Genomic DNA, 22499 nt, shown 5'->3' with positions numbered 1-22499 from the left:
CAATAGACAGATAGATGTGGAGTTACAAGGACAGACAGACTGACAAATGAGGAGGTGAAGGAGCGATGAGGTGTGGATGTGACAGAAAGGATAAGGAGAAATACACAGAGGTGGTTTGGCCATGTGGAGAGGATGGAGAGTGAGAGACTAACGAGGAGTGTGTTTGTGAGTGAGGTAGAAGGGGGAAGAGGGAGGGGGAGATTAAGGATGAGATGGAGGGATGAGTGGATAGGTAAATGAGAGAGGGGGTGTGAGATGGGGGGAGGGCAGCATAATGGCAGGGGACAGGGCAACATGGAGGCAATTCGTTTGTAGCCAGCCCTTACAGGATTAAGGCATTTGGCTATAGACAGACAGAGACTGACACAAGACCTCACAGCATGATGGTGTTTATGAGCCAAATAATGTCATGAATATTGGTACTCTGAAGGAATCCCCACACTGGGGTTGGCCATGGTACAGCTAATGTTTTCTATGAACTAAAAGCTAAACTCAGCTTGGCCTTTGACTCTGTACTTGTGGCTGATCTGCCCAAGAGTGATGACTGTGTGGCTTTGTGTGGCTAATTATCACCCCAGTCACTGGTTTCCAAACTGAGAGCCATGGCAGGATTTTAGGGGGGCCATGGCGGGCTACTGTAAATAGTAAATCAGTGTGTGTCTGTAAAATTGCACTTAAGAGTTCTCTTGCCATGTTCCACAACATATTTATGTCAATCTGGTGTCTCCACACTTCTACATATAAAATGTAAATGCCAAAACCAGTTGGATGTGCACTCAGGTATGAGATGTGCATTATCAGTGACTCAACCTCAAATCAGTCAATGGACTGAAAGCAAAGAGTGTCATCCATCCCACTAATATGTAACAAAATATGCATTCTGATTGATACCTGTAAGCATTAACATAAATGGACAGCAACAAAACAGTTTTTTCATCTTTATCTGTGGGGGGCTTGAGAGAAAACTGAAGGGGGTCATAAAGATGTTAAGATTCCCATGAATGGGAAATGAAGTGAAAACGTTTGAGAAACACTGCCTTGGGTAGTAGTGGTAGTATGGTAGTAGTATTAGAAGCAGAATATAGTATACTACACTACAGTATAGTATAGTACATAGTATAGTATAGTATATTAGTAGTACTTGCAGCCCCAGGTTCATCTGAAATGTGAACCCTGTGGACTGTAGGTTACAGATCCTTTTTCTTCAGTCCATCATTGTCATTGGTCCATTCAGAGATAGGGAGACAGCTGAGGGATGTTTGTATATCCCGGCAGAGAAGATGTTCCTTTATAACAGTACCACCACATGATGGCATCCCTCTCCATCACCACTACCCTGGCTTGACTGTAAGGTAGCCAACCAGCTACTGTACTACCTAAAAAAGCCCTGTATTAAGCTGAATACAATATCTAATGGTGATGATAATAATAATAATAATAATAATAATAATAATAATAATAATAATCCATCCATCACCTAATCCTACGTTGCCCCATGAGGAGCATAGGAGCCCGGGGCTAGGAAAGTTGGTCCTGGCATTTAAGATGAGAGTGACCAGCCTCACTCATCCCTGAGTGGCATTATGTGAGCAATAAACCCCAACCACCCCTTGGATATAAACATTCACCGGCTCAATCCAATTGGAGCACCTTTATTACCCACTAAATAACCAGGTGCCAAAATTTGGTTATATGGTTACCACCCAGCATAGTAAATGGTTCCCTGGTGTACAGGAAACCATTTGGCTTGTCACGCAGTGTACAGTCACCCACAGGCAGAAGGAAGAGGAAAGAATGAAGGAAAGAAAGACAGAAGAGGGAGTGTAAAGTCAATCGCAGGCAGAAGAAAGAGGAAAGAATGAAGGAAAGAAAGACAGAAGAGGATGGATGGAAAGAAGGATGGAGGAGAGGAAAGGGCAGAAACCCGAGAGCAGCACTACATCAAGTGAGTGGATGGTGAGTGCCCCCATCTACCACAAATAATAATCATCATCATCATCATCATCATCATCATCATCATCATCCAATCCTACATTGCCCCATGAGAAGCATAGGAGCCTGGGGCTAGGCAAGTTGGTCCCGACATTTACGATGACAGTGACCAGCCTCACTTATCCCTGGGTGGCATTATGTGAGCAATCAACCCCAACAACCCCCTGGATATAAACCTTCACCGGCTCAATCCGATTGGAGTGCCGTAATTACTCACTAAACCACCAGGCACCAAAATTTGGTTATATGGTTACCACCCAGCGTAGTAAATGGTTTCCTGGTGTATACGAAACATAATAATAATAATAATAATAGTAATAATAATAATGACCATCCATCCATCCATCTCCCAATCCTACGTCGCCCCACGAGGCACGTGGGGATCCGCGGCTAGGGAAGTTGGCCCTGACATTTAAGATGAGTGACCAGCCTCACTATTCCCTGAGTGACATTAAGTGAGCAAAAAACCTCAACCATCCCTTGGACATAAGCCTACACAGGCTCAATCCGATTCTTTCCATAGCACATCTTTGTGACTAGCACCATATTTTAGTGTTCATCTATTGTTACAGCTCTGTACTTAAGATGGTGAGATGACAAATTTAGGCCAAGTTAGAGTAAAAAGAGCATAGTTTGCATCACCTCTCTAATATTTTTTTTAACAAGATCCTTCCCATCCTTGTCAACATTCTCACCAGTGTGTTCAAAACTGCAGGTATTCGCCATTCTTACAGGTCAAATCTCACTGCCATACACCATAATAATTCTCAATCATTTATCCTTTTATAGTATTTCTGCATGAAATTCCCTCCATCCCATCCATAGCCAGACAACCTAATCCCAATGAGCGGTGGTCACAAACAAATCGTCTCCGTGTTGCCTCCTCCCTCTTACAGCCAGGCAGAAATGAAACCCTCCCTGTGCACCACATGATGTCTACTGCCACTAGGCCATGCAAACGACTGGGTGTGATAGAGACATAAGCCTGTGTGTGGGTGGGTGGCAATTTTATCAGTACAGAAGACTCCCTAGCAACTCTCCTTTTCTGATTTATTTTACACAAGGTACATTAACCCCTTTCAATACAGCATACTTCTTTCTTTTTTTTCTCTTTCTTTTTCTTCTTTTTTCTTATTCTTGCAACCTCCAGACAGTTTACTTTTGCTTTTTAAATCACTCTAGTTGTGAAGGAGTAAATTAAGGTTTTATCCAACCCTCCCACTTTCAAATCTCTGGATATGATCAAATTTCCTGGAGATACAACAACGTGAATTATATCTAGCCTCTCCAGTTCCAAGTCTCCAGATATAAATAAATTTGCCTGGATATAATAAGAACTAACAAAGACTAAAGTAAGAATGCTAAATAAAACTGTCCAGTACCAGTATTAAAATGACAACAGCATCATTCATCATACATACAAACATCATTAAACTGAAGAGGTGAGGAATATAGCCATCAATCACCAAGGAGGAGGAGGAGGAGGTGCTACAAAGCCTCCTGAGCTGACAAAAATGGAACCCCTGGCATCCCAAGCATATATAAGTGGTGTGGGAGTGTGTTATAGGAAAGAGTCATTGGATTACCCCCTAACTCTGGCATCGCTGGGGCCAACCACACTCAGATGAGATAGTAGTAGGTGTCAGACTGAGCAAACCAGGATGGGGGCAGGTCATTCACCGGGGCAACACGAACGTTCACGCCAAAACCTTACGGACAGACAATCTCTACGTCACCATACAGCACAAAAATGCTACTCTAACTCATTCTCCCCTATATCATACTACTTTCCATTTCCTTTGCACTTCACTTTATATTGCTGCATTAAGGCATTTACAGATCCCTCATCAATTCAAGTCTTTCTCCATTTATCACATTACAGTGAGGTATCCTCCCTTTCAAAAACCATCACTTTATTCTTAATTCCATTTCTAACTACAGCCCAATGCCTTACTCATCAAGGAGGAAGCCACAAGTAAACTGCCTACATGTCACCCTCTCTACATTTACCGGTATTTCAAACAAATTGCTTCCATGTCACCCTGTCTGCATTTACTTTTGAATAACTGCCTCCATGTCACCTTGTCTGCATTTACTTTTGAACAAATTGCCTCCATGTCACCCTGTCTGCATTTACTTTTAAACAACTGCCTCCATGTCACCCTGTCTGCATTTACTTTTGAACAACTGCCTATATGTCACCCTGTCTGCATTTAATTTTGAACAATCACCCTGTCTGCATTTACATATGAACAATTGCCTCCATGTCACCCTGTCTGCATTTAATTTTGAACAATCACCCTGTCTGCATTTACATATGAACAATTGCCTCCATGTCACCCTGTCTAGTTCCTTTCAAAATTAGGAGACTATAAAATGAAACTGAGGACTTACCATTTACAGACTGAACAGAGGCAGCTTTCTTCTTAAGTGGGGCCGGTGCTGGTGGCTCCATGGTGGGTGCGGTGGTGGCATTAACGCCCCCCGCCCCCACAGCTGCATTCCCCGTGTGGGTACCTATGGCAGGGTTATCAGGGCCGGCACGAGGGGCAACCAGGCCATTCTGTAGGTGGTATAATTGGTTTGGTTGTACTTGACAAAACTGAGTATAAAATCTGATGAGTTTAAGTTAAGGAAGGAGTAAGTGGCTTTGCTTACTTGGAAAAATGAGAGAGAGAGAGAGAGAGAGAGAGAGAGAGAGAGAGAGAGGGGTGGAGGGGGAGAAAGAGTGTAATCAGACTGGAGAACAATCTGACTAGTAACCAAGGTGACACTCCCATCTCCTAATTAAAGGTCACCAATTTTCACACAACCATGACTCTGAGGTTGTGAGTGGCCCAATTCTGTCAGATGAAAACTAGCTATAATATTGTAATGAACACACCCTCTATTACCTCCCCTCATATTAAACAGCCTACGACAAGGATAGAGTGAGATACAGGACTAACCGTGGGCTGGGCGGTGTAAACAGTTCCATAACTCCGAGACTGAACCTGGCTGTCTGCACCTTTGCCCTGTGTACTGTTGAGGTACTCCATCGTCACCACACCACGCCGATCTGATGGAATTGCAGCCAGTAAAGGGAAATCAGAAAAATAATATGAAACAGAAGATGTCGAAGTTATTGTCACCACACCACGCTGATCTGACAGAACACCAACAAGTGAAGAGAAGGGAAATCAGAAAAATCATATAAAACAGTAGATGTGGTATAGTCAACATACCATGCCAATCTGATGGAACAGCAGCCAGTAAAGAGGGACACAAGACAACATAAAGCAGTACAAGTAGTAGTCACAGCCCTGGGATTATCTGAAATGTGAACCCATTGGACTGCAGGCTGAAGTTCCCCTCCTGCAGTTCACCATCATTCTTTTGGGGGACAGGGAGAGAGCTGAGGGATGACTGTATAACTAGGCAGTGTAGCAGTCCAGTTATTAGTAAGACAGTAGAAAATCAGTACAATCACTCCTTATTTAAATGCTGTGATGTGCACTGGTGAAATGCTACTGGTACCTTAACTGAACCACCTTGCAAGACATGTTTCCGGTTCGTAACTGAGATGCTAAAGGCAGAAAAAAAAACACTCATATTCAACAGGGAATTAACATCAACTTGAGAAAAAAAAAGTGTTAATTCAATAGGCTAATGAAAGAACTTTATGTGAAATAATGTGAAGTGAGTATTGCCAGGATGTCAATATAAGATGAAGGCTTTGAATCTACCAGTGAATAATAAATAATCTCTGGTTACCAGTTCCAAATAATTATCTTCTTTCTTCACAGGTTAAGAATGAGTGATTACGTTTATTCATAAAACATGTACAGTCAGCTACAAAAAAAATTACTGTACACACCCATAGTCCTTGATTGGGAGACTTTAACTGGTAACACTGCCTGGAACAGCACCACAAATAACACACATCCTGAGTTGTTCCCTTCAGCAGAGCCTTCTTCTTTACTATCTTTATCTTATTCTTGAAATTTAGTTACTCTTGTAGGGACTGCCTACCATGGGTCAAAAGGTCTACTGCAGTAATCTTCTCTTTGTAGTTCTTATGTGTATTATAAGAACATCTGTTGTGAATATGCATACTTTTTTGTTACTATATTTCTTCCTCTGCCTAGTTCTCCCTGTGGCTAACTGTACATGTATAATAACAGAAGCTAAACAGTTCTCACCTATAAGGCTGGGCTGCACTGGACCACAAAGCACTGCCAGGCAATTTAGGCAGAAGTTACCATAGCCATAGGGGTTGAAGTTGGCTTGCCCACTACGCGGTGAGAACGAGCCCTTGATCTGCACACACAGTATAAATTATCATTGCTGTAATCAGTTTCAGTTGAGAAAAAATACCGCATTACTCGACAAGAAAAAGAAGGAAAAACAATGAAAACCAAGACAATCCTTCTCACAAGACAAAGCTTCCCTATTTCAATGGGCTGCTATGATTACAGTGAGATGGGTGCCACTCACCATTCGGTAATAACAACACATGGTAATACCTTTCTCTATCTATCTACTGCCAGACACCTCAATCTCATAAGGGGTGGCCACAAACAAATCACCTACATGTGGCCCAGTCCAGTGCCACTTCACTCCCTCCACCTTTCTCACACACTCATTATTATACTATTCAATCTATCTACATCCAATCCTTTTCGGCCATCAAGAGTGTAGGGGTCCAGGGCCAGGCAACTCAGTCCTGACATTTAAGAGATGAGTGACCAGCCTCATTCACCCAAGTGGCGATATGTGAACAATAAACCTTCCTCAGGGACTCAGGGCTGTTTGGCCAGACTGCCAGGGGAACAACAACTACTACTACTATCACAACAACTCTTCAGATGTAATCCTGTCCCAGCCCAATCCCGCTGGAGTGTCTTAACCCACTAGACCACCAGGCATCATTCAGTTCTCTATTTCTCCAAATTCTTCCCTTTTACTTTCCCTACTTCTCTCCCCTTGTAATCTCATCTCCATACTCCTTTCTCCTTTCCCCAATTTCCCTCCTCATTTAACCTCCACAGTCCTCCCTTTACTTCCTTTTTCCCAATTTCTCTCCTTACTCCTCCCTTCCAGTTTTCTTTTCTCAATTTCACCCCCTATTTCCTCTCCTTACTCTTCCTTTCTACTCCTCTTTCTCCTGTTTCTCTTTCCATTTAATCTACTTATTCTCCCCTCTACTCTTCTTTTCCAATTTCTCTCTCCATAACTACATGTACATAATCCTCCCTTCTACTTCTTGCTATTTTCCTCTCCACAACTACTGCTACATAATCTTCCCTTCTATGTTCCTTAATCCCTCACCTATTTATTCCCACACCCTGTACAAAAACGCACGTACTTCTAACATCTTAACTCCTCCCAATTTCTCTCTCTACAAGTACCGCTACATAATCTTCCCTTCTACGTTCCCTAACCTCTCACCCATTTATTCCCGCACCCTGTACAAAAACACAGGTACTACTAACATCTTCATTTGTGGTCTGGTTGGAGGTGGTGAGGTAGGTGTGGAAGCCGGCAAGCCCCAGGATGGACCACACCGAGAAGAAACACACCACGCCCTCAATCACCGATGCTGGGTTCTTCTGTATCGCTACCATGAATGTCTCACTATATTTATTCATGTCTGTGGGGAGAAAAGGATTTTGGGTAGTTCTCCTCCTCCTCCCTCTTCTTCTTCGTTTTCTCCTCCTCCTCCTCCTCCTCATCATCATCATCATCATCATCATCACCATCATCTCCCTCTCCTTCTACTCCTCCTCCTCCTATCATCATCATCATCTCCCTCTCTACCTCCACCACCTATCATCATCATCATCATCTCCCTCTCCTTCTACTCCTCCTCCTCCTCCCTCTTCTTCTGCTTCTCCTCCTCCTCCTCCTCCTCCCTCTTCTTCTGCTTCTCCTCCTCCTCCTCCTCCTCCTCCTCATCATCATCATCATCATCATCATCATCATCATCATCATCATCATCATCATCATCATCATCATCATCATCATCATCATCATCACCACCAACTATTCCTCCCTCTCCTCCTCCTCATCATCATCATCATCATCATCATCATCATCATCACCACCACCACCATCAGTTCCAACTTTCTTTGGTATCCTTTCACCAATAAAAAAATACCCATGAGAAAAAAAAGTAATATCCCAAATCCAGTAACATATGTACATCTAAATTTAATCTTCCAGTCTCCAATTATTTTAGCCACATTTATGAGGCTGATCAAACAGGCAGAGTCAGATACAGCCTTCATTATTAATATTTACAATAATCTGGAGTTTGACAAGTAAATTAAAAGATATATCACCAACTCCAAGGGGTTTATAAGATGACATGTACAAACTTCAAACTTGTCTTTTATACTACTACTACTACTACTACCACTACTACTAAACCAACAAAACTACTACCACTACTACTATTACAAAAACAAACTATGGTACTACAACTTACTGCTACTACTACTACCACCACCATGCTTCACCAACAAAACTACTACTATTACAACAACCAGTACCACTACTGCTATTACAACAACTACTACTACCACTACTATTACTACTACTACATTACAATAACAACTGCAACCACAACTACTACTACTACCACCACCACTACTACTACTACTACTACAACAACAACAACAGTACTTACATATGACGAGATGTGCTATGACGCATGAGAAGATGAACACACAGAGAAAGGCAAGTGATATTATAAAGAGGTAAAAGTAACGATAATTCCTCCGCCCCACACAGTTCCCAACCCATGGACAGTGATGGTCAAAACGCTCTGAAAATAGACAAGAAAAAAGAAAAAAAAAATCAATCTCTGCCCCTGGAGGTCTTGTTTGGGTGTACTATATTTTTCTCCATTCTTCTTCTTCTTCTTCCTCCTCCTCCTCCTCCTCTTCTTCTTCCTCCTCCTCCTCCTCCTCTTCTTCCTCCTCCTCCTCCTACTCTTCTTCTTCATCACCACCACCATCTAATATTTCTTTGTACCTATGGATGGGGTTATTCTTCCTCTCCCTCTTTATCATCATCTTCTTTCTCTTCATCATCATCAACTAACATTTCTTCCTACCTACGGATGGGGTTAGGTAGGGTCCAGACAACAATGAGAGGAAAACTACCACTAACACACACTAAAATGGGCCATGCAATCATTCACACATCACTTAAGCCCTAGGAATCCTGACTTCACCTCACATGACTCATCAACTGCATTTTTTTCTTATGTTTTTCTCTATTAATGTGATTCACCTTCACACCTACCTCTAAAAATTTATATTTGGAATTGGGGAGATATACTGAAGAGGATAGTGAAAATTGTATTAAATCTTTCAGTGATGCAAAAGTGTTCATTTATCAGTAGCTTCAAAATATAATGACTATTAAAACACATTTCACATCAGAATAAGAAAAAATATATACAATGAATCACTAGCAATTCTGGGTGATGAAAAAGTGTTATCAAATCTACCTGACGTAAAGCAAAGATGTTAATTCTTCGGCTACTTAATGCTGAGGCAACTGTAAATGAGGACGACACATTTCACTCTGGAACTGTCTCCTCTGTCTGTATTTCCTACTGCCTAAGACTTCCAGTCTTTCAAACGCAGTGTGTCCAGGCATCTCAAAATGAATAGATCTTGAATTTGGCTCTCTGTTATCTTGTTTTGTTTTTAGAGCAATGTTGCCGGCTTCTGGCTTTTGGTTCCTTCTTCCTTGCATTAAGAAAATAAATAAAAAAACAGATTTTATCAAATAAGTCACCCAGCATCTTTACACGCAGACAAGCTTTTATTTCATCAGTAACTTAATAAAACAACACATAAACCACCTGTGCTGACTCCCCTATGTGATTACTCATTGCCAAATACACCTTGTTTAATTTGTCCACAAGTGTTCATAGCTCACATTACACTACACTTATCACACCTCCTTACAAGGGGAAGTGGTGATCAAATGGTTTGAGATGTGGGGAGGAATTCTCGTACACTTAGGAAGCTCACTAACACCTCTGCCTTACTGATTTGTTTCTGTTTCTGCTGTTTTATATTCTTGTGCGTTATGCAATCTATGCTGATGTTGAAAAAACATAAGAGGTAAGCCAGGGGATATTAATGAAAAGTTTGGAAGATAAATCATTAAAGTAGAGGTGTTAAGGACCCTCTTTATCCACTAACACCTCTTCCTTACCAATTTATTTGATTCTGCTCCATTACTATATTCTCGTGCAGCTAGGAAGCTTACTAACACCTCTTGCTTACCATTTTATTTCTGATTCTGCTCAATTACTATAATCTTGTGTGCTATTCATGCCATCTATGTCGATATTGAAAAGACATAAGAGGCAAACCAGGGGATATTAATGAGTAGTTTGGAGAATACATTGTTAGGGAAGATGAGAATATGAGTTGTGGTCTGCTGTCTGAAATGGCACGAGATATTCCATGAAAGGAGGAGGATGAACTCTGTATTTCATTATAAGTACACAAAGGTTATCTTCAAAGGCATAAGAAGCTTCATCTACTAAATCAGGGTACATAGTCGGTGAGAGGAAAACAAAAACCAAGAAGTTAAAGGAAAGAGAGAGAGACACACACACACAAGTATCCCAGAGTTTGACCAAAACAAAGCGGAAAAATTGAACCATCTAAAATACACACTAGTATAGATCAGGTTTTGACTGTACTTCTATTTATCTATCTACAGCCACATGCCTTAATCCCATATGGGGTGGCCCCAAACAAATCGCCTCCATGTCGCCTCGTCCCCTGCCATTTCACTAGCCTCCCCACAACTTACACCCCCCTCTCTCATATACCCCTCCATTCCATCCTTCCATCTCATCCTTGGTCTCTGTCCCCTGCCATTTCACTGCCATACCCCCAACTTACATCCTCCTCTCTCACATACCTCTACTCCATCTCATGCTCGATCTCTGTCCCCTGCCATTTTGCTGTCCTGCCCCCAACTTACACCCTCCTCTCTCATACACCTCTCCACTCTATCCCTCCACTGCCTGTTGCAAATTTTCTTCAGACAGAGCAGGAAAGATAGTTATTATTTTGGCTGTACTTACCAACACAATTGTCACAGATGGAGCAGTGTGATGCTCTGGGAGGCCTGAATATTTTACAGGTGAAGCAGTACTTTAGCTTGACTGTCACCCCGTTCACTGAGATCTCCTTAGTGCGAGGTGGTGGACGCAGACGAGGCCCGTTGCCAGAGTTGGGCACCTCTGAAAAAATAAAAAACAAAAAAATTAATAGCTAAATAACTAAACTGAGCAATAATCATCATCACCTGGACCTCCTTTCTCATCCTAGGGCAGGGTGAGGGGTAGCACCATCAAGATAGCCAAAGTTCGTCCAATTCACTAAGCCACGCTTCCATTCACTCATCATTCAAGCCCATGGAATCCTGGCTTTCATAAAATAAACACTGAAAGCATCACTACTGAATGGGTTAGAATTTCAGAAGGTGGTGTTCATTGGAGAGAGACCATCCTGAATTGGCACTGATATTAAGGGTTCTGGTACCTAATTATATTCACGTCCCTCAACTCCCTCCCTATCCCCTGAAAGGACGATGGTGGACATTTTATTGGGTGGTTCTGATACTTGATTATACTGTCCCTCATTTCCCTCCCTATCCCCTGGAAGGACGATGGTGGACATATTATCAGGTGGTTCTGATACTTGATTATACTGTCCCGCGATGTCCTCCCTATCCCCTGGAAGGACAATGGCGGACTGCAACAGAAGGGCGACCTCAACCAGCAGTCCACTGGATTCAAATTCAAATGAGTCTGGGGCTACAACACCAACATAATTATGACCATTTTCCCACCTACAGATATGGTGAGACAGGAAACAGAAACATGAACATGATGGACTTACTTCCACAATAAAACAAGTTATTTACCCAGACCCCATGAAAGAGAAAAAGAGAGAGAGAGAGAGAGAGAGAGGGGAATCATTTATCACCATCATCATCATCTTAGTCCTTTCTTCCACTCATAAAGTGTGTAGCAAGATCCATACATAAGAAAAGTATACACGCAGGAGAGCTATTAAAAGCAGGCCCAGTTAAATCAATCACTAATCAATGAACTCCCTGGAATTACGACTCCACCTCGCAATCAACACCATCATCATCATCATCACCATCATGATCACCATTATCATCATCATCATCACCATTATCACCATCATCATCACCACCTTCACCATCATCATCATCCATCATCATCATCACCATCATCCAGACCTCTTTTCCCACCTAAGGATGGGGTAAGGTAGGGTCCAGAGGTCCTAGACAAGGAGAAGCTAACCCAAAGCCTAAATAAATGGGACAAACACTCACTCACTCACCATTCAAGCCCCTGGAATCCTGACTCATAAACATACTCATCCATTTTGCACCCTTCACAGCAGCTATCATGAATAACTTTTACAAAATGAAAGACAGTGAATGAAATATGAATGACAGGGTAAAGGGGTCACTATTTTCTTTCCTATAACAGCACTGGTCCACTAAAAACCTCACAGAAGTTAGAGTATTAACTGGTTTATGTAACTATACTCATTTTATTCCAACCTGGCCTAAAACTGACATCTCTCCATCTTGAATGCTGAGTTATATTTAGAGATCAAACATTAGAATATGATGCTTGCTAGTCACAAAGAAGTGCTATGGAAAGAATGTACAGCCACTGCATTACCTTTCTTCGACCAAACTATGTGAAATAAGCTCCAAAAGGAAGAAAGTCTGGGACAAGTTACAGTGAAAGGACTGTAATTTCCAGGAAGGCATTATCATACACACATCAGAACAAAAAATACTTGGTCGATGATAATGAGTCAATGCGTTCCCCAGACAGCTTAATCAATAGTTGAAGGTAGAGGGGAGAGAGGTGGGGAAGGGAAGAGAAAGAGAGGAGGAGGAGGAAGGAAGAGAAAGCGAGGAGGAGAAGGGGAGAGAAAGAGATGAGGAGAGGGGAAGAGAAAGAGGAAAAGGAGAGTGGAAGAGAAAGAGAGGAAGAGAGGGGACGAGAAAGAGAAGAAGAGGGGGGAAGACAAAGACAGGAGGAGAGGAGAAGACAGAGGGATTGGTGATATGGAAAGGGAGAAGTGGAGGGGTAAGGAGGAGAGACAGGGAGGGGAGGGGGAGGGAGAGAGGAAAAGGTAGTGGGGTGGAGGGAGAATGACATATGTTGGAAGAATAAAACATGACAGGTGGAAGGGAGACAAGAAAGATGTGGGGTTAGAGAGAGAGAGAGAGAGAGAGAGAGAAGATAGGAGAGACTGTTATGTAGTGGGGGAAAAAAGAAAGGAGAGAGGAGGGAGGGATAAAGAAACGGAAGGGGAAGAAGGTAGAGTCAGGTATAGAATTTGTTATATCCTCACCTATCTGTTTTTCAGTATAGAGTGCTTCATCAGGTGTGGCCCGGGGTATGATGCCTGGGTCGGTGAAGGAGGTGTGTAGCAGCGCTGACATGACAAAGATAAACAACAGACCCCCCACCGCTGGGATGGCAGGGGTCAACTGCACTGCTAAGAAAGGACAGCTGCACGGGAATACAAAACATCATTCAATTCATATAACACCTGTAATCACATGAAGCACCTGGTATATCAATGGTGTTTCAGTTTCTATCTTCATACACACACAAAAATTGTATATATGGCTATTTGGCCTCAAGTAACAGTGAGTTTTGACTAAAAACTTTCCAAGGACAAACTTTTGGTCTCTACTATGTTTGCAAGTTGGACAGCAACTATTGTATGTATTAGGATATATGTATGTAGGTATTGTATATACAATATATATACCAATGTACTGCGATGTATGTATTTACTTTTAAAAACGCAGTACACATTTGTTGTGTATTATGTCACTTGGGAGGAGGGGGGGGAAGATGTCCTGGTACAGTAATCCCAAAAATCCTAGATATGGTACTCCCCATCCCCTGCAACCAAAACTTCCCCAAATATGGCCTTGTATGTAAGAGCTACTTCCCCTTCCCCCAGCAACCACAAACCCTCTGGCTCTGGTCCTACACGGTACTCACTCAAAGACAAAGAAGAGGACGCTGGTGACAACAATGAGTCCAACAGTGAAGTAAAAGATGCCAGTCTGCTGTGCCATCATCAGCCGCCCATCACAGCAGAACTTGTTGCGGCCAGGAAAGATCTGCCACTTACGCTTTACGCTCGCCATTTTTACCTGAAACCACCGAGAAGGCTGCTTCGTACTGGATCACATCATTCATATATGCTTCTTCCATCCATCCATCCATCCAATCCTATGTTGCCCCATAAGGAGTGTAGTTTAGGAATTAAATACTACCAACATTTCCAAGGCAATGCAAGATGGCCTCCACACAGCTAGGCTATAGCACACTGATGGTTCTGTGCTAATTGCCAAGGTGATTCATGAACATACAAAAACATAAGATTCCCAAATATTTGAATGACTTTACCCTTGACCCCATCAACCCATAGAGGGGGCCTATAAAAAAAAAAAAAAAAAAAAAAATACTGTATCTATCACCAGACACCTTAATCCCATAAGGGGTGGACACAAACAAATTGCCTCCATGTTGCCCTGTCTCCCCCCCATTTCACTCCCCTGCTGCCAGCTCACAGCCCCATCACTCATAAACCTCTCATACAAAATAGAATTAAAAAAAACAAAAACAACATAAATCCATATAGAAGGCCATGAAAAATATAAAAAGGAAGACTGGAGGTACCTGTCCAAGTACAGTGGAACAAAAATACTACATCAACCTGAAGTAAGTCAGTGAAGAAACAAAAGAATGGCACCAAATGAGGTGTTTGAAAGAAAGAAAAAAGAAAGAGAAAAAAGAATGAGAAAGGAAGGAAGGAAGATAGGAGGGAAAGAAGGAAGGAAGGAAGGAAGGAAGAGGAAGGAAGGAAGAAACAAAGAAAGAGGGAGGAAGGAAGGAAGAAAAAGAAAGAAAAAGAAAAACTGGTCCAACACAGTACAGTATAGATCCGCATAATTTTATCAAAACCTTCAACACAAACATCAGATTAAACAAAGCATCCCTGTAACAAAGCCTCACAATATCAAAATAAAGTACAGCAATTTCAAACTCCTGCAGACATATTCCTAAAAAATTACAATGTTCCTTGAAAACTGACTTCAGTGAGGCAGGGTTGGAAAAAATCACATTTTTTTAAATTTAAAATCTTTTTTTTTTTTTTCATTTAAATCTGATATTTTAAAATCTGATATTATTTTTCCAACTCTGTTTGCACCTTTGGGAATTCTGTCAAAAGAGTACCACACTGGGTCTTTTTTCCTCCCATTTGCTGCAATGCATCCATTAGGTATGATTATATATCATTGTTCAAATAAACAGACTTACAAAACAGATAATGTGAATGGGAAGTGGGGGTAAGGCAGTGCACCACAAGGCTAGCACTTCTTGGTATGGGGAAGGTTACTCACACTGTCAGATACTGAAGAAAGCTGCCAACTTCTCTTTTATATTTTGTCAAATTAGGATCATAATCATTAGACTGAATCATGTTACTGTGTATTAAAAAAAGTTTAGTTCATATGTTAACACTGAGTATAATCACATTTATTGTTATTATCAAAGAGCCTTCTTTCCTCTGTTTTTAATATTTGCCGTGTAACAAAAGGCAATCACTGGTGCCTGACTTGATCACTATCAGTACAGGAAGAGTACAGGCCAAGCAGACTTAATGCATCTGTACAATACACATCCACCACAATCTCTGTCTTCTTCATTTTTACTGTATTTATATATTTAAAAAATCCATTTTGATTGAAATCATGATTTTTTCACTCTGATTTAAATCAATCCTGAAGTGAGGCTTGTGTTCCAGCACAAAAAATGATCTCAAATATTAAATACCATACCAAAGTCAAAGTTGCAGACTAGAATAAAAAATCTATTTGATGTGACTGGCTGTATCAGTTTGTATTGATGTACCAGTATCTGTTTGTACGGGTTTGTATTTATGTTTGTATTTAAGTATATGGTTCAGTAGCTGTTAAAGATAATACTGTGACACCTGAGAGAGAAAGAATGCTAGTGTGACCTGTTTAAACCCTATCTTTACTGAATATCCTGACCATTTAGCAGTATGCAATAGTCTGTGGTGTGAAAGTTGTATGTTAATGACCAGTGTCAGAAGTCTATCTACCTATCAATTTATAGCCAGACATCACAAACTGGTAAGGGTGGTTGTTTGTCTTAGAGTTTGCTGTTTTACGGGCACGGGGCACTAACCCTCTGCCAATCCACTTGCTAACACGTAGGGAACATATATGGGCTGGTTATATGGTTATCACCCAGCACTGTAAATGGTTTCCTGGCTTACAGGAAACCATTAGGCTTGTCACTCAATGTAAAGCCACCGAAAAAGAAAAGAAGAGTAACAAAAAGTGACAGGGAAGATGGGAGAAATAGGAAGACAGGAGGGCAGGCACAGCAAAAAGTGTGGTAAGTACAGTAAATACCACTACTTTAGAGGAATTACTGCATTACACACAAAATACAAATAAATGCTGTAAATAGGGAAATAAATGTATGTAAATACAAATGCTGTAAATAAATAAATAAATGTAGTTATATAAAAATAAAATGACCCATCCTCATACCAAAACACAAACTAAACCTTAGCAGTTCTTTCTTCTTGCAAAAAAATAAAATATAATATAATCCATTAAATAAATATGTAAGAACATCTATATAAATGTTAAATTAGTCATCCTTTTACCAATACTGCATTAACAAAAAAAATAATTAATTGCACCCGACATGCCAATACCAAACTGCATGTGGCTCGTCTTCTCATCAAGTAAGGAGGCTCCCTAGCACCTCTTCCTTAGCAATTTATTTTTGGATATGGCTGGTTAATATCCCTTTGGATGTTATTTAGTCAGGTATGGTGATGTTACAAGGATTTATATAACACAGAATAGGGCAGTAAGGTGTAATATGCAAAATAAATCACTTTGGTAAAGGTGTTAGGGAGCTTCCTTAACCAACAAGAACACAGGCATTAAGATGCTCGTAACACCTCCTTAATGAATTATTTTTGGATATGGCTGGTTAACATCCTTCTGGACATTATTTCAACAGAGTATGGGATGTTAGAAGGATTTATATAACACAGATTAGAGTTGTAAGGCATAATAAGCAAAATAAGTCAATAAAGAAATGGTGTTTGGGGGCTTCCTTAACCATCGAGAACACAAACCCACATATTATTCCACCTTGCAAACTTCACTCAAAAGATTACTAATAACAAAACCTCACTGAGAAATCTTTGGCAGCACTCCTGGGTCTTGGCTAATTTCTTGGATGCTGTTGGGTTCCCATGAAAGGAACCTTAGGGCAGAAAAAGTAAATTATGCAGCATATAGGCTATACGCACTGGCTACATACATACAGTAATCAATCAGTTCAATTCAAAACACATAGTTACTACATACATTCATACAATCACTCAATCATTTCAAATAACAATAAATAAAGGCTGCATACATACATACAATCCGTTCTTTTCAAATAACAGTACACATGGGCAACATACAATCAATCATTTTAAAAATAATATAGGCTACACACATACAATGTATCAATTCAAACAATTTCATGCTTTTATAAGGAATCCCCACACTGAGGATGACCATGGTATAGCTGATGTTTTCTATGGACTGGAAACTAAACCAAGTGTCCAAACCAGCATATTACTCAGCTTCTGAGTAATATGCTGAGATGTGGGCATCATCAAGTCCTCTTGAGTTATCAGAAGAGGCTGGATGACTCCATCACTGATGCCTGTCCAGGATGCAACACAGCACCCCATAGTATTAAGCACATTATGCAAGACTGCATTGCACACAATCACCTGCACCAACAACACAGCATACACTCCTTGAGAGCTCCGTGGGAAAGCCCGGTCTCAGCCGTGGCCTTCCTTAGGGACTCGGGGCTGTTTGGCCAGACTGCCTAGGAAACAACTACCAGTACTATTACTACCAGAATACTACCCTACTTCCAGACAGTTGCAGGAAATGGTTGGAAGAAAAGAAATCTGATGTGTAGCTATTAAGATTTGTAAAAATGTCTGACTCTAGCTTGGATTCTGACTATTTTATTTACTTTTATCCATTTACCAACACTGGGTAGCAACAAAACACCAGATTTTTTTTTTGTTAATGCATGGAAGAAGGAACCAAAGGGCAGAAGCTAGCAAGACTTTTCCCTCCCCACAAAAATTAAAACAGAGAGCATCTTTTATACAGACTACAGGAACCAGTAATTAGGTGGAAGTCAAGTCTGTTTCAGCCATAATTTTCACCTTGGGCTTCCTATTTTTCCAACACCAATTTTACTCTTAAATATACATAGATGTCATGTCAGACTAGATATGCTTACTCACTGCTTGCCTGACAACCCTGAACCAGCAGCCTATCCCTACGTTAAGTGGATTTTCAAGGCTTGGTTTACTGGCAGACAAGAGGGTTCATATCATGGAGATGGAATCTGGCAGGGCATACCACCCATAATAAGAAATTCATTTATTTTTCCAGTGACTCCATCTATCTATCTATCTATCTATTGCCAGATGCCTCAATCCCGTTTGGGGTGGCCACAAACAAATCGCCTCCAAGTTACCCTGTCCCCCGCCATTTCACTGCCCTGCTCCCAACTCACACCCCCCTCTCTCATATACCTCTCCACCCCATCCCTCCATCTCATTCTCGGCCTCCCCCTCCCTCTTCCCCCCTCCACCTCACTCACATACACTCTCTTCGTCAGTCTTTCACCCTCCATCCTCTCCACATGGCCAAACCACCTCAGTGTGTTCCTCCTAACGCTTCCTATCACATCCATAACAAGATATTTTTGGATGAAATAGGGGTCACACCTGAATTTGCCTAAATGTATAAAAAGACATCAGAAACGCCTTCTTTTATCCACAAAACTTGTGTCTGGCCACAAAGTGTAAATGAATCTATTTTTTCCTCTTCATTTGGCCTCCTACTTCGAGTCTGCCATCTTCATCCTGAGTTTAGCATTCTCAGGAGGGTGGGAAGTACAAACACATAGGAGGGCGGGAAATACAGAAAACACATAGGAGGGCAGAAAGTAGAGAAAACACATAGGAGGGAGGGAAGTAGAGAAAACACATAGGAGGGCAGAAAGTAGAGAAAACACATAGGAGGGCAGAAAGTAGAGAAAACACATTGGAGGGAGGGAAGTAGAGAAAACAGATAGGAGGGCGGGAAATACAGAAAACACATAGGAGGGCAGAAAGTAGAGAAAACACATAGGAGGGCAGAAAGTAGAGAAATCACACAGAAGGGTGGGAAGTAAAGAAAACACATAGCAGGGAGGGAAGTAAAGAAAACACATAGCAGGGAGGGAAGTAAACACATAGCAGGGAGGGAAGTAGAGAAAACACACTGGAGGGAGGGAAGTAGAGAAAACACATTGGAGGGAGGGAAGTAGAGAAAACACATTGGAGGGAGGGAAGTAAAGAAAACACATAGCAGGGAGGGAAGTAGAGAAAACACATAGCAGGGAGGGAAGTAGAGAAAACACATTGGAGGGAGGGAAGTAAAGAAAACACATTGGAGGGAGGGAAGTAGAGAAAACACATTGGAGGGAGGGAAGTAGAGAAAACACATAGCAGGGAGGGAAGTAGAGAAAACACATTGGAGGGAGGGAAGTAGAGAAAACACATAGCAGGGAGGGAAGTAGAGAAAACACATAGCAGGGTGGGAAGTAGAGAAAACACATTGGAGGGAGGGAAGTAGAGAAAACACATAGCAGGGAGGGAAGTAGAGAAAACACATTGGAGGGAGGGAAGTAAAGAAAACACATTGGAGGGAGGGAAGTAGAGAAAACACATTGGAAGGAGGGAAGTAAAGAAAACACATAGCAGGGAGGGAAGTAGAGAAAACACATAGCAGGGAGGGAAGTAGAGAAAACACATTGGAGGGAGGGAAGTAGAGAAAACACATTGGAGGGAGGGAAGTAAAAAAAACACATTGGAGGGAGGGAAGTAGAGAAAACACATAGCAGGGAGGGAAGTAAAGAAAACACATTGGAGGGAGGGAAGTAGAGAAAACACATTGGAGGGAGGGAAGTAGAGAAAACACATAGCAGGGAGGGAAGTAGAGAAAACACATAGGAGGGAGGGAAGTAAAGAAAACACATTGGAGGGAGGGAAGTAGAGAAAACACATAGGAGGGAGGGAAGTAGAGAAAACACATAGCAGGGAGGGAAGTAAACACATTGGAGGGAGGGAAGTAGAGAAAACACATAGGAGGGTGGGAAGTAGAGAAAACACATAGCAGGGAGGGAAGTAAACACATAGCAGGGAGGGAAGTAGAGAAAACACATAGCAGGGAGGGAAGTAGAGAAAACACATAGGAGGGTGGGAAGTAAAGCAAACACATACTAGTAAACAAAGATACACATAACCCTATTTAACAAGTGAAAATAATAAATCCACCAACACAAAACTGAGCTAAGCTTCAAGGAGACACAGGACCATCTTGTGCGTCTATCTTCAACATACCACACAATGGCGTCCACCTGTCTTTGGCATTGCTGGGGTTTGCAAACAATGGCAATTTTTTAAGTGGATGTTCACCACTTTCAAAAGAAAAAACATTACAACTTGAAATGCACTCAGAAAACGTAAAAAATCCCATGAAGGGCTTTGGTAGTGGAAAAACTGAAGAGAACTGCAAAATATCGTGGTCCAGCATCACCTTGAAGGTTTCATTAATAAAACTGAAATACATCAGCATGTCTTTAGGCTGTACTACACTGCCATCATTATAGTACCATACAACAAGAAGTCCATGTTATGTCATGTGTTCCTAAATACAGTATTACAATTTGGGGTATTTTTTTATGTATATACAATCAATAATATACATTAAGGGAGTAGGAAAATCAGCTTTCAATCAAGTTGGTAAAATTGGCAATCTTCCTGTCATTATCTATGTAAATTACAGGCTTGACTGCAAAAGACAATGTCGAAAATGATGACATAACAAGGGATAGTGTTTTCTAGATATCTGCTGCCATTCTACACATATGGCTCTGAAATAATCATAAAGTACACTAATAAGTCTTAAACATGCTCACTTTGGTCTTGGGCTGCGTGTCCTTAGGTGTGGTCACATCAAAGTTGTCAAGGTTGTCTGAGGAGGAGCTGGCGCTGGACTGAACACACTTGTTGTCCAGCAAGTGTTCACTGGATTGTGTTGGGGACTGTGAGGGCGACTCGAGAGCCACACGCTGGTACGCGCCTTCCTCCAGCATGAAGGCCGTGGTGTGAGGTCGTCCTCGGCTGCGTCACCTGGCCAGGTCCTCCTCCACTCCAACACCACTTGCTGCTACACTCGACCCTCGCCCCACCCACCACCCCCCGTTCATTTTACCTACCAACTCCACCCCTGGCACTTCCCCTACACCTCCACCAGATATTCAAGTTCGATTCCGCCGCGAATTATAGGCAAATAGCTCCCCTGCAGAATGACATTTCTGACAAGCAGGAGCTTTCCTTCCTCAGGGTGTGTTCGCTGGGCGGGGTTAAGTCAGGGTCGCGCACCGGAGACATTCCTTTACTCTCCTCACCCTTTTCAATATACTGTCCTCGGTTTCATCTAATTTCACTCGCATTCTCTCGTATCAGTGATCAAAAGCTCACAGTCACGGTGATTATTTTAGGCCTCTAGTGGAATGATGATAAAAAGCGCTTCGATGTCGACAATTTTACCACTAATGCCACCTGTTGGCCAGCAAACTCTTGAGATTTCACAAACTGGAAATATCTCTCGAGCAGATAAACAACACAAAAATACAAAGTTAAACTACAAATACTTTGTTAAAATAATACTCGAAAACGAAGTACTAGAATTTATCCGCTTAGAATCGAAAAGATAAGATTAATAAAGATACAGTATGATACGCTCGAAAGGAAAACTTTCCCCCATTCCCTTCGCCAAAGGAAACGCTGGAGTCACTCTGGTCATGGTTGAAAAGGAAATACTGTGGGATGCATCTGCTTAGACTAGAAAAAATAAGATTAACACATACACTCACAGAGTTATCTAACCATGCGAATATAGACGAGTCCCCTATTCCGACTCTCCAGAGAAAACGCGAGGGTCATTGGTCATGGTCGCTGACTGGAAATGGTTTTATTTTTAGCGATTGCTGTAGTTGTAACTGTACAGTGCATTCTGGGTTGTCAAGAACCAGCTTACGATCTACTCCCTGACCCGGATTCACGAATAAATTACCGTTTATACCCTATTCTTGTTCACACCAAACTATTTTCTTTCCCTAGACTGAAATGTTTGTTGTAAGCAGAAGGCAAATCTCTGAATGTCGTATTGCGTTCGTTTTTAACCTGACAAAGCTCCCTAGCCCCTTTCAGCTCAGT

At 41.6% G+C, this 22499-nt stretch overlaps 1 protein-coding gene across 1 annotated transcript in view; it reads right to left on the bottom strand.

Moving 5' to 3' along the window:
* app (Palmitoyltransferase app) overlaps nucleotides 1-21396 on the bottom strand; it is a 28940-nt gene extending 7544 nt beyond the window's left edge. Inside the window, exons 1-9 of the mRNA XM_080286782.1 lie at nucleotides 21197-21396; nucleotides 14090-14244; nucleotides 13425-13585; nucleotides 11096-11254; nucleotides 8663-8800; nucleotides 7467-7624; nucleotides 6174-6291; nucleotides 4941-5050; nucleotides 4387-4555 (exon numbers count right to left, since the gene is read on the bottom strand). Coding sequence (XP_080142908.1) covers nucleotides 4387-4555; nucleotides 4941-5050; nucleotides 6174-6291; nucleotides 7467-7624; nucleotides 8663-8800; nucleotides 11096-11254; nucleotides 13425-13585; nucleotides 14090-14244; nucleotides 21197-21373 — 1345 coding nt within the window. The 5' untranslated portion in view covers nucleotides 21374-21396. The remainder of the gene's footprint in view (nucleotides 1-4386; nucleotides 4556-4940; nucleotides 5051-6173; nucleotides 6292-7466; nucleotides 7625-8662; nucleotides 8801-11095; nucleotides 11255-13424; nucleotides 13586-14089; nucleotides 14245-21196) is intronic.
* Nucleotides 21397-22499: the final 1103 nt, after the last annotated feature.

Source organism: Coenobita brevimanus, chromosome 114 (assembly GCF_032717465.1).
Source record: "Coenobita brevimanus isolate Jiangsu-jjx chromosome 114, ASM3271746v2, whole genome shotgun sequence".
NCBI classification, from domain to species: domain Eukaryota; kingdom Metazoa; phylum Arthropoda; class Malacostraca; order Decapoda; family Coenobitidae; genus Coenobita; species Coenobita brevimanus.
Note: the sequence above shows the minus strand (reverse complement) of the source record. Positions and strands in the feature narration are given on the sequence as shown.